This window comes from Ciona robusta, chromosome 7 (genome assembly GCF_009617815.1).
Source record: "Ciona robusta chromosome 7, ASM961781v2".
Taxonomy (NCBI): Eukaryota; Metazoa; Chordata; class Ascidiacea; order Phlebobranchia; family Cionidae; genus Ciona; species Ciona robusta.
The window spans coordinates 6,314,140-6,326,414 of record NC_143241.1 but is presented as its reverse complement, the minus strand read 5'-3'; the positions used below and the strand labels follow the sequence as shown (position 1 = coordinate 6,326,414).

Sequence of the window (12,275 nt, the reverse complement as noted above, 5' to 3'; positions counted from 1 at the left end):
TTTTAATGTCTTAAACAACAATAGTTTATGCATCTCCGCACAAACGTGCCCAATTATAGGCTTTAGGTCTTGTAATTTTTTTTGAGACTTGGCTTGTTAAGTGTCGAAATCGCCGTAAATGAATCGACGACAGGAAATACACTGCGTACTAATTTACACGTAGCTAAAAAAAATACTGAAGGTTATAACAGACTTAGCAAGGCGTACTAGTTCAGTATACTGTGGTTATAGGTTATGTATTGTAGCATTAGTTGTAAATAATTGATTAAAATATAACGAGGTCACGATTGTTATGCAATTCCTTATTAGCGCTTTCGGCATGAAACATTAATTCAATGGTTGAGGTTCACATTTCCTTAAATAAACATTCAATCGTAAAGTTTGTTCGGCAATTTTAAGTGGCAGCCTATGTATCAATTATCGATATTTTAAGTGGAAATAGAAAGGAACCCTAACTTCAGTTTGGTGGGACATTTATCTTAAATTAAAATTTTGTTCGTTGTTGTAATTAGCTTTGTGTCAGCTTTTTTGTTCATAATGGTATATGCTTATGTTATGTCTACGTGTGATATAGTTCGCTCTCTGTCGATGCTATATCTTATAAATCGTGCACCCGCCTTTTTGATACAATTTAAAGCTGTCAGCTTTAAACACAGTTATGTTATAATATACCTGATTGAAAAGTTTGACTTTTAGGGAGATAATACTTTTTCACAGTTTCTCACCATTTTTGTGCCCATTTATTTATGGTTTATACAGCAGTATAGATTAACAATGATTTGTGCGTAGATTTTTTACCATTTAGTGAATTTAAGCATATTTTGGGTCGAAAACTGTAAATATTGTGGGTTCTGGTGTAGATATGATTCCAACCTTGGTTTGCATCTGTAAACGTGATATCTACTTATTTTCCATGACAGGAAGCATCAGTTTATATTTAACACAAAAATGTGACACCTGATTTTCACTGATTTGAAGACATTTCTTGTCTTCCCATTTATTATAGAATTAACAAGACGCAATATTATCTGTACTCTGTTCTCGTTGACTTAAAATCTAATGGTTTGTTTCCAATGCTATTTGACGTTTTAGTTGAAAGTCATAACTTGTTGCAACTGGAAAAGATATTTAAACGTATTGTGGCCCTTTTTAGTGTGTATAAGCTGTAGTAATTTTCACGCTTTTGGTTGTCTTTTACCTATGTGACTGGTCGTTGCAAATCCAATGCAGTTGGGTGAATTAATGAGTTGTGTTTGCGAACATGCAAGACATTTAGGGTAGAAACAATTCTTCTAAAAACCTCTAAATAATTTCATATCACTTGTACTTAAACTGTATATTAGTATTCTATTCTATGCGGGTGAGGTCCCATAGCGTGTCATGCCATGGGTCCTATGATTAGGAGCAGGTCTGGCCCATTACCCCAGCATATTGGCATTAAGATTTTAGCAACTATTGAAAGTAGTGTTTTGAACTTATGTTGCAGGCAAATTTTACTTTTAATAATTAATGTGTGATAATCATGTACTTGTTTGTATTAAATGACTTTTGGTTGCATGTTTATCTATTCATTATCCATAAACATTTATATGTGGAACTACGTTGTTGAATATTATCAATGTTGTAATGTAGAGTGTTTTTGGCTTATCCAGAATTGTCCAATGTTTAGTAGATGCAACTTTATGTTATATTTATTATTACCCTTGTATCATACAATTTCCAGAAAGTTTTGTGTGTTTCCTTTAAGTCTAGGGCCCCTTTCATGATTTAGAAGAAACACATACGAAAAACCATTGATAATCAATATTAGCCTAATAATTACAACTAAATATAAGAAAAATCAAGACATTCACACAACACATTGTTTCAGCACATTTTCAAACTAAAATTTGAAACAATAATTTCTGCACAAAAATAAGGTCTGAGTCCTATACACATTACAGTTAAAAAGCCAAGATTTGTTACAAAGCATATATATATATGTATGTATAAAGTGTTGTATTAAAGGATTATGTAAAACAAGGCTATAAGTTTTAAGGTTGTCAATCAAAATGGTGTTGATTAATTCACTGCCATAAATTTGCATTAAGGTACCTTTGACTTTAACCTTATGAAGAGCTTAAGTAATAAATCATAATCACTCTAGCAAGTTGCCATAAACACCATACAATAGGTACTTTTGTCAGAGCTATTATATATGGGCTTTCTAAACTTCTAAACCTTATTTATACCAGAATGTACTATGCTTGTTTTACTTGTATTTTGTAATCTGATCCTTTTATGTGTTACTAACATCACATAGGTATTGTCTGTTATCTGGAATATCTGGTTTAAGTTTGGTATTTCTTTTGTTAAACTGCTGATTTATTTTAACAGGAAAAATGGCCCAATGACTTAATTAAACACTGATCATTAAATTCAACATATTACAGTACTGTTCTATGGCAAAATTCCTATAGGTAATTGGTACATAGTTTGTAAGTGTGTTATATTGTATTAATAGCCTATTTAAATATTTCAGTATGTGGTATAAAGGTTCTATGTTTAGACAATCTATTCATTAGAAGTAGAAGTGCAACACTTGAAAGAAAACTAATGCCTTGAAAATCTTTGTACCTATTTGAACTAGACATTACAGTATTACCCTAAATATTGTAACTAAATAGAAGTAAATATTATTATTAATAAATCCATGTGTAGTTTATTTCACAACCATGATACGTGTTAATAAAATCATGAATTCATGAAACAACAGATCATAAAATTTACTATAAAAAAACACTAATGTTTCAATCATGTGCATAGATATATGTGTCACCATTAGCATTATTTTTTACTTGCACTTCTCGTTTTGTGTTTTGATTTACTGTCACCATGTCACGTCAGTGAAAGAGTCATTTAATTCTTTGTCAACAGTAATATCATTCACAGATCGAATACACTGTGTAAAACTAACATGTTTTTTTGAAATTCACTAACAAAATGTCTATATTTCAATAATAGGCTACCTTTTACTTTTTTCTTTGATTACAGTAACGAAGATTGAAAAATAGTTAAAACAAAATGACATGATATATAATTATATATATATATATTTATAATGAACTAATAATATAGCGACAAAACCACAGATGCTAAAATACGCTTATTTACAGTTAAATGCGTGGTATGTATTCTTATTCTTTACTATACAAATGAATTGTCTATATATATATAAATATACATATATATATATATATATATATATGTATATGTATATATATATATATATATATATATATATATATATATATATATATATATATATATATATATATATATATATATATATATATATATATATATAACCACATAATATCTTAATATCCTGATCGTGTTTAAAAAATTAGCAACAGTCCAAGGAAACGGTTTTATAATTTTTTTGTTTACTACATCTTCCCCCACCCTACTCTATAATATTTTAAGTTTACTTATTCACAGATGTGTAAAGGTAGCCTAAAATTATGTGAGTTTTAAATTATGCAAATTTTGCCATTTCTTACTGCCACGTGATCTGAGCCATGGCAAAATCCGGTGACAAATCAAATGGTTCTGGATACACGGCACCTACAGAGGATGGCTTGGTGTCACACTTTCAACTGGCACCAGCCACGACAACTAACAATGCATTTAAGACGGAAAGTTTAAAAGATTCATCAAATACAATTTCAATGTAGGTATAAATTTAGAACTTTTAACAGGGCTATAATTGGCCCATTACTCCAAACCTTTAATGCTTACAGACTGAGATTACATTAAAAGTTTATTCACTTTATGCCTGGTAGCAGAAGTAACAGAATAGACATTGTATCTTTTAGATCAAGTACACATGGTCAACCATATCCGAAGAAAAAGGGTGGATTTGTAATCACGAGCGTTAAAGATAACGTCGATGGGGATGAGAGTGCTGACGACCTGGACGAATCTCACACGTCATACTCGGACATCTCGTACTCAAGGACGACTGATGTTGATCATGATCCTGAAAGCTCTGCATCGGAAGACACCTTAAATATGACGATACAGGACCCGCATCATCAACCCCCTTTAACTGCTGCACCTACAGCTACAAGTGTTAATAAGAATGTTAAGCTTTCTAATTCATCTTATACACAGGTACTTCTAATTACCTTTAATTCTAGTGAGTGTCTGATTTACATTTTGGGTCACCTGGAATAGCATGTCATAGATAGGCTCTTAGCCTGTTACTAATATATATGTAATATTTATATGTATATATAATATGTGTATATATATATATTATGGTCTATTTTTTACGTATCGAATTTTAATTCAACAGAGTGTTTGTAATATTTAGATGAAAGAAACTACATCTGAAGTTATTGAGAGTCAAGCAAGTGTCGATGTCGAATTTCCTTCCGAGTTACCTCATGATCAAGCTGTAGTTAAGGTAAACTACTTCTGTTGGTAACTGTAATCAATTCTGAGAATCTGACCCGATCTGGTGCTTATAGAGTTAAACGATTCTTGTGTAAAGAAACACAGTAAGGATCTGGTGCTACGAAATACGTAACAAACAAAAATCAAGTCCAGCAAATTGTATAAAAGTCGTAGTATATATCTATATATCTTATTATATACAATTTGCTGGACTACCTATGTTGTTAGTTGCCTAGTAGTTAGTTTGCTACCATGTTAATTTACAGTTCAATGTATATCTGAAGGTTTAAAGTCCATAATTAGAGCTACCGCCACCATTGATCTTAAACACAAATAAGTAGGACTGGAATTAATGCGATATTTTTAAAGAACAAAATCTATTTTCAAAAAAGTGCTTGTTTTAAAATTAGAAATTTTACTGGTTGTGTTTAATACGAATTCATCACGAAAAAATGCTTTATGGTTTCTTGTTTTTCTGATCATAAATCTTAGCACTAAGCAGCAAGAAATTTAGAATACATAATATGTACCTGCTGTGCATTTTGTTGAAAATAAGATCTTTACTCACAAATAAACATTTCTTGCAAATAAAGTCAATATAATTTTAGAAGATGCAGACAAATCTTAAAAACAGGAACGATACGATAGCTTTTTTATTATTTTTTTTTCATATAAAATATGCCCTATTTTCCCTTTCTATACAATTTTTTTATATATATATATAAAATATGCCTGATTTTCTTTTTTTTAAATACAGGATGGTAATCTAAAGACGGGAACTTTATTAAAACCTGGTGCTGCAGGTGAACAGACTGGTGGACCAACTTTACCTCATCAACAGCCAGCATTACCCACCCCTATTTCCACTAAAAGCGCAAATAAAGATACAAAAGTAGTTACCACTGTACAAAGCACAACTATCTTACCCAATGGAAACATAGTCACAAGTGGAACAAATGTTACCAGTCAAAATAAACCGACCACCACAGCAGCTCCCACAAAAACCCTAGCCTCAAGAGTATATAAAGTCGTAAAACGCGACACGCAGCAGCCTGTAAAGCGGGAAAGATCACGATGGTCGTATTTTGACTACGCTGACTCCCAGTCTGCCAATATAGGTTTTGTTTCGCACTCTACAAGCGATACAAGGTTGAACTATCACGACCAGCATTCGCACCACTCGAATAGTGCTTTATTGGTCTCCATGTCCGCAACGTCAATGCCATCCAGCTCGAGCTCGTACAGTCTCCAGCACTCAGACAGTGCGTCATCCATCCAGCGAGACCCATATACCACAGCTACACCAATTAATCATCCCAACACTGTCCAACACTCTGCGAGTGCTTCGTCCATAAATCAAGAACATGAGTCGCGGATTTTGCAACGGTTAGTCTCCGCAGACAATGTTGACGACAGAAGACAGAGCTTGGAAGAAAGGTTCGTAATTAAGACATTAACTTAGATCATATGCTACATATATAAATCATAAGTCTTGAAGAAGAGATAAATTAGGACATAAATCTAAAATATATGTTGTGTGTTTATAAAGGAATATTACTTAGTTTGGTATGATATATATTATATATATTTTTTATAACACGATTGTCTCATTCATTTAGGTATGTAGGACCTGCTTAAAATTACCACATATGTAACTTCTTTTTTCTCTTTGGCTGACACTCTGGATAACCCATTAGGGAGTTAAAAGCATATACATTGTCTAGCCAAAATATGTTCACATTAAAACTAAGTTTAGACTCAAGCAGTCCCTCCAGCCATAGTGCCACGACAGCAACAACGTTAAGTTCAAGGGCACAGTCAGTATTTCAAAACCTCCCAACAACTGAGTTGGAGATAGGGCTGACGTTGGTTGTAAATGAAACATAACACGGCTATGACTCCCATACTGTGTCACTGATTAAATTTACTTCTCAGTAATTCATTTCTCCATACATTATAAATGTTATGTGCTACTGTCTCACAGTATTCCAAGAAGTTGTGGTTAACCGTGAAAGAATCTTTCCGGCGAATTCATTGTCGGCCCTATACCACCACAAAAACAAAAACACTGAAAGATTTCTTTAAACTAAAAATGCATATGCTACACCCCAGTGGCAACAACATATAGTAGTGTGGGATAAAACTGGACACCTTGTCTTTCTATTTTCTCATCCCATTTGGTAGTAAACAAAGAACATTCAATTATAAAATCGTATCCTTGTGACTTCCATAGACTGTTGTTAATTGTTTAAAACAGGATCAGGATACTTGGATATTATGTGCTAAAGTTGTCCCGTCTTCCCCACCCTACTATATATAAGTTATGTTTAATTTTGATTACTCATAATCATAAGTAATGAACATGTATTACAGGAGTTCTGAAGTATCAGAGCACGATGCGATTAAGAATGTTATTCAATCTTATGTCGATTTATCAACCTCTGTGGACCCCACATCTGAAGATGAAAGGTAAATTCAACATTATTTCGATATAATATATGCTGTGTTGGATTTATGTAATTCCCAATACACAAATTACCGATGTTAAAAATACCAACAAAATTGAAAATTAAAAAAAATGAAAATATAAACTTAACGGCAATTGCTCCAACACAGTGGTCCTTATAATAGGGTGTCTAAATTATCAGCCATTCATCACAAAATGGAAAAAAATACCAAGAATTTAATTACCTACAAAGTAACTTACATGGTACCTCGTAAACAGACAGAATTTAAATGAAAAAATTGGATTTGTATACCGGTGTTCAACTTAAGAAAAACCAATGTACAGTGTACACCATTATAAAAAATTGCTTCTGTTCTCTTTGAGTTAGTATCTTATTTTAAAGTTCATATACTTTTTCTTTTCATGAATTTTTTCAGTTTGACTTCTCATTCATATTCTTACTTTATCTTCTTTCTTTGAATAGAAGTTTCATTTCTTCCATCTCTGCTATTTCTCTTCAATTTATTCTGTAAGTTTCACCTACTTTAAGAGCGTTGTTGATGTGTTTATGAGTTATATCATGAATGCGTTTTGATACCTTATACCCACATGGTGTATTGATACATCTCATGCTGTTGAGTAACACCATGAATATTTCCTAATAGTAATACACTATGCATATTTATTTAAGACTTAGAAGCCATACACCTCATGCACAGTACTGGCTATGTCATATTATAACATGTTTTGCTTACTATACATAAAACACAATATAATGTATTCAATACACTCATTGCGCCTAATTTTTGAAACGTTTTGCCGGCAAAAGCATGAGCATTTTTTGAATGCATAACTTTATAAAACTTTATTAAAAGAAAAAGATCACCCACAAAGTCACGTTCATGGTAACTCGTAAGACGGCACGAGGTGTATCGAACAGAACACCCTTGTTTAACGACTGTCGTTTTCCACCAAATCTTATGTTATACACAGGTGTCTACGTGTCTTTATATACACTATACTCAACTGGTGTGTTCATACACCACATGCATTAAATTACATTATAACATCACTATTTCTTAACATGCTGTTATGCATACATTGTATATATATACAAATACTTCCTTTTGAGTTACACTGTGGGTGTCTTCTTAAATATCCTTTTGGTATCAAATTTTAACTCACATGACAGAACAATCTTGTGTACTGTAATACTCATTTCTATATATTATATATATTCTAGGCCATATTTGTATGTTTAGTAATGACATGGTAATCTTTGTATACTGTAATTTACATCTTAAATATAGCATAGGTCGTAGTATATATATATATAAACTGATGCTATATTTATATGTTTAGTGCTTCATCAAGAAGTGTTAGAATTGACAACAAGATAGAAGCAGCCATGGTAGGATACTAAAATTGTAATGATATCTTTTTCTATAAAAGTACTCTTGTTATTCTGCAACTATTTTTGGCAGGCATTTTACATTTTCTAAGAAATGCACTTATGTCATCAAAATTTCTGAATTGTTTTTTTTTAAATTAATGTTTTTTCTGCCAATCGTGCATATATAATGTTGGGATAAGGGGCTAACGTTGGCCTAAATCCCAACCCCAATGGCAGATCTTGCTATAGAACCTTATCCATACAGAATTAAATATACACGAATTCCTGCCTACCCTGCCACCCAATGTTTGGCTTTTAACTATTTACTAACTCCCAGGATCTGGTTAAGAAACACTTAATGCTGGCTGTCAGGGATGAAGTTGACGAACTAAAAGACAAAATTGTCGAATTGCAAGATGACAACTTTAAAATGAAACTTGAAAACGAAACTCTGAAAGGGATTTTGACACCGGAACAGTTCAATATTGCCCAGCAGAAAATTTCTAGCAAGGTTTTTTGTTCATAATAAAAGCAAGTTATATAATATTAAAGATGTTTTAAACCCAGGGACGATGATTTTATAAAATTCCATTTTTTCTCAAATGTAATAAAAATTTTGTCATTTTTTTTTTTTTTTTCTTCTTTAAAGAAATATTTTATAGAAAATTGATTTAACAATTTTGGGAAAATTACATTTTACATCTAGAGCAAAATCTTTTATTAAACCAATCTATTTTAGGTTAAAAATCGCTCATTTCTCAAACACCCCACTCAAGCTACGACGCTACAGGTATATCTATTTTAATTTAATCTCATAATAAGAAATATGCATGTAACTAGCTCTAATATATGATTTTATTTATTTTAGGTTTTTAAAAAGTTTAGTTACAACTTTTAACTCCCTGGCCTTGCTACCAATATAACATAACTTAAATTTTATTTGATGACTAGGTTTATTTGCTTTCTCCAGTTAAATAATGGAATGGAATGTAATATAACTTACTTTATCCTTGTGTGGCCGGAAAACGTTAGTCGTTATAACACAGGTGATCTGTTTCATACAAGTTACCACGTATGTAACTTTGTAGGTATTTTTTTTCTTTTTGGCTGACAATTCAGAGAACCCATTACCGACCACTGGGTTGGAGCAATTCGGTATGTTTCTAGACCTGATGTAATGAAATTACCCACAAAGTTATATACATGGTACCATGTAAGCTGGCACGAGGTGTATAAAACAGAACACCCGTGTTATAACGACTGTCTTTTTTTCTGGCCACGCGGGGATAAAGCAAGTTACATTCATCCATTCATAAGTAATATTGCATATACAGGAGGTGTATGAAACAGAACACCCGTGTTGTAACGACTGTCTATTTTTTTGGCCACGCGAGGATAAAGCAAGTTACATTTATTCATTCATACATTCATTCATTAGTAATATTATGTATACAGCAGGGAAGTAATGCCACTTCTGGGCTGGTGACTCCTGTACAAAGTGTTCCCTCTGAATTATTCTTACATGACAACACGCTATTGCAAGGTATATTCAGTTAACATAATTTAAAAATGAATTTGTCAAAAAAATGTTGAATTACATTATTTCTGTAACTTTTAGAAGTATTTAAAAAAAATTAGTATATGTATAATTTAAAGTTACAATTTTGGTGATAATTTTAAAACAATTTAATTTCCTTAAAGTTTACCCAATTATTTTTATGTAATTTTATAACATTTTTGTTGCCACCATATTAAATGTCATTCAGTGACTGTATGAAAAACTATTGCAGTCATTTGATATTGTAGTCATTTAAATGCAACAGCCGCGCTTTTTAACTGACACTCTTTTCCACACTTTTTATCCATAGTGTGTTTTAACAACTGTTATTTTGTTGTTGATTTCCTTCTCTTCATTCTTTAATTAATATTATCTTCGCTGTGAAAATAAGAATTATGTATGTTATGTTACATAAATTTAAACGTTTTGTTTCAGGAAATACACCAACTCAGCACCCAACCAATATTTCATTATTATCACAACCTGTATTGGTATGTCATATTTTTACACATCTGTCTCAGTTTTAAACTATATTAAATATTGTTTCTTACTTCTGCCTCCAGGCATATTGAAATATAGTATTTTTCAGTTTTTCTAGTATAGAAAAGGTTAATTTTAATGAAACGTTTCTTCTCTCATTGGGCAAAACTTCGTTAGAATTTTACTCTGGCACAGTGGTTATCACGCCTGCCTCTAACCCAGAGGTTACAGGTTCAAAGTTGCTACTATTGTTGGCATGCGTGCCCCCCAAATAAAAGCCACAAAGTTACATACATGGTAACTTATAAGCAGCACAAGGTGTATGCAACAAAACACCTGTGTTGTAACGACTGTCGTTACCCTGCCATGTAAGGATAAAGTAAGCAATTACATTCAAACACATTCAAATTATTTATATTTAAACACATTCCTACTATTGTTCATCGACCCTAATGTGTTTTACCAGAACTCTGGCGTAGCAACAAACTCTCAGCATATGATGAACGCACAGTTGCAGCAAAACGCTCAACCTTTATTCCAGCAAACAATACACGGACAACCAGTGGTCTCCCCCGTCAATTCTAACGGTCACCCAGTCATGCAGCACCCCACGCAACAAAACCAAATTCCCCAGCAAGTATTCCTGCAACAAAATTATCCCCAACAAGTTGGACCCCACCATAGCACCAACACGCAGCAACACCAAGGTTTAACGAGCCAACCCCTGCACTTCCCAAACCCCACGTACCCCCAGGCCAACCCACTGGGGCAGCAACCATCTTACACATTGCAAAGCACGGGATTGCCACGTCAATCTACAGTACCAAACATTCTACCACGGCAACTTGCACCTGGTACTGTTCTAAACCCACCCTACCACACCCAGCCTGCTTTAGTAAATACACCCACAACCACTGAGTTTGATCAAACCAGTGATGGTACTGTGGACACGCGGACTCCATTATCTTAGTATAACTTCACACTGGTGTGCATAGGCGCCATACTAAGGGTGGCGTGGTAGGCAGGCACACCCCAAAATTTTTTTCACTGCTTTAATCTGTAAAGATTGGCATCAAATTTGTTTTAAAAGATCACACACCCAACTATTTCTGCCTCCCCTGCATTCTAAAAAGTTTGGTGCCTATGCTGGTGTGTATATTGTCATTGCTTCTCACTACAAAGTTCCCTACAATAATGAGTATTTAAGTCTGTCCATGTTAGAACAAAAGGCCGCTAAATTCATCCAGTATTTGGTAAATAGTGAAAAACCATCAAGTAAAGCGACCTTTTTATAATTTTATCCATGTTTTATTGTTGTACGCCCTATAAGACATTGGTTGAGAATTCCCCAACACACCATGTGTGGTGCTGATCATGACACACGGCTATTTAAAGTTCTGTTTTAACGCTTTTCGTTTGCAAATGGCTACCAAGTACAAATGTTCACCTTTGCTAGCCACATTGTATTTTCAACTGCTCACTACCACTGCATGGACCTCACGCGATGTTTTATTTCTTATTCAGTGGCCACATTCGTGAAAACTGAATAATATTATGTGCGAAACGCCCAAATGCATTATATATTATTGTTCAAAAATATATAGACGTTTACGCCGCCTGCTAATTAAGTTTTTTATCTTCTCATGCACAAGAAAGATGAAAGGGTAAAGTTCAAATAGTAGGGCGAGGATAATTTATTTTTCTTGTCTCATTTGATAATAAACAAAGAACATTCAAAGAGGTATAAATTCGTATTAACACGACTCCCATAAACCATTGTTAGTTGTTCAAAACACGATGAAGATATTTGGATAGTATATGCTAAAGGTGAACCATCTTACCCCACAGTACTATAGAAGACAATATAGTTTGGTATTATTTTCTGCAGATGAATAATTGAAATGAAGTGGGATTGAATGAAACAAAGCCTTCTTAACGTATGTCATAATTAACAAAAA

At 33.1% G+C, this 12,275-nt stretch overlaps 1 protein-coding gene across 3 annotated transcripts; it reads left to right on the top strand.

The window, feature by feature from the left end:
• Nucleotides 1-3,451: 3,451 nt before the first annotated feature.
• On the top strand, nucleotides 3,452-11,941 carry LOC149734205 (uncharacterized). 3 transcript variants are annotated; one of them, XM_089881789.1, is made up of 12 exons: nucleotides 3,452-3,712; nucleotides 3,858-4,155; nucleotides 4,358-4,450; nucleotides 5,198-5,877; nucleotides 6,814-6,909; nucleotides 7,371-7,415; nucleotides 8,249-8,297; nucleotides 8,617-8,790; nucleotides 9,019-9,069; nucleotides 9,738-9,822; nucleotides 10,273-10,328; nucleotides 10,784-11,941. In XM_089881789.1, exons 1-12 carry the CDS (start codon nucleotides 3,561-3,563, stop codon nucleotides 11,285-11,287), a joined length of 2,283 nt encoding a protein of 760 aa, XP_089737915.1. In that variant the 5' UTR covers nucleotides 3,452-3,560; the 3' UTR covers nucleotides 11,288-11,941. The 3 variants fall into 3 exon arrangements, with proteins under 3 accessions (XP_089737915.1, XP_089737914.1, XP_089737916.1); XM_089881788.1 differs by having other exon boundaries at nucleotides 9,735-9,822; XM_089881790.1 differs by lacking the exon at nucleotides 7,371-7,415 and having other exon boundaries at nucleotides 9,735-9,822.
• The last annotated feature ends 334 nt before the right edge of the window (nucleotides 11,942-12,275 follow it).

Coding starts and splice junctions, on each gene's coding strand:
- LOC149734205 (XM_089881788.1), top strand. CDS start 3,561: ATGGCAAAATCCGGTGACAAATCAAATGGTTCTGGATACACGGCACCT. Junction 3,713..3,857: donor TCATCAAATACAATTTCAAT/GTAGGTATAAAT, acceptor TGTATCTTTTAG/ATCAAGTACACATGGTCAAC. Junction 8,298..8,616: donor ACAAGATAGAAGCAGCCATG/GTAGGATACTAA, acceptor ACTAACTCCCAG/GATCTGGTTAAGAAACACTT.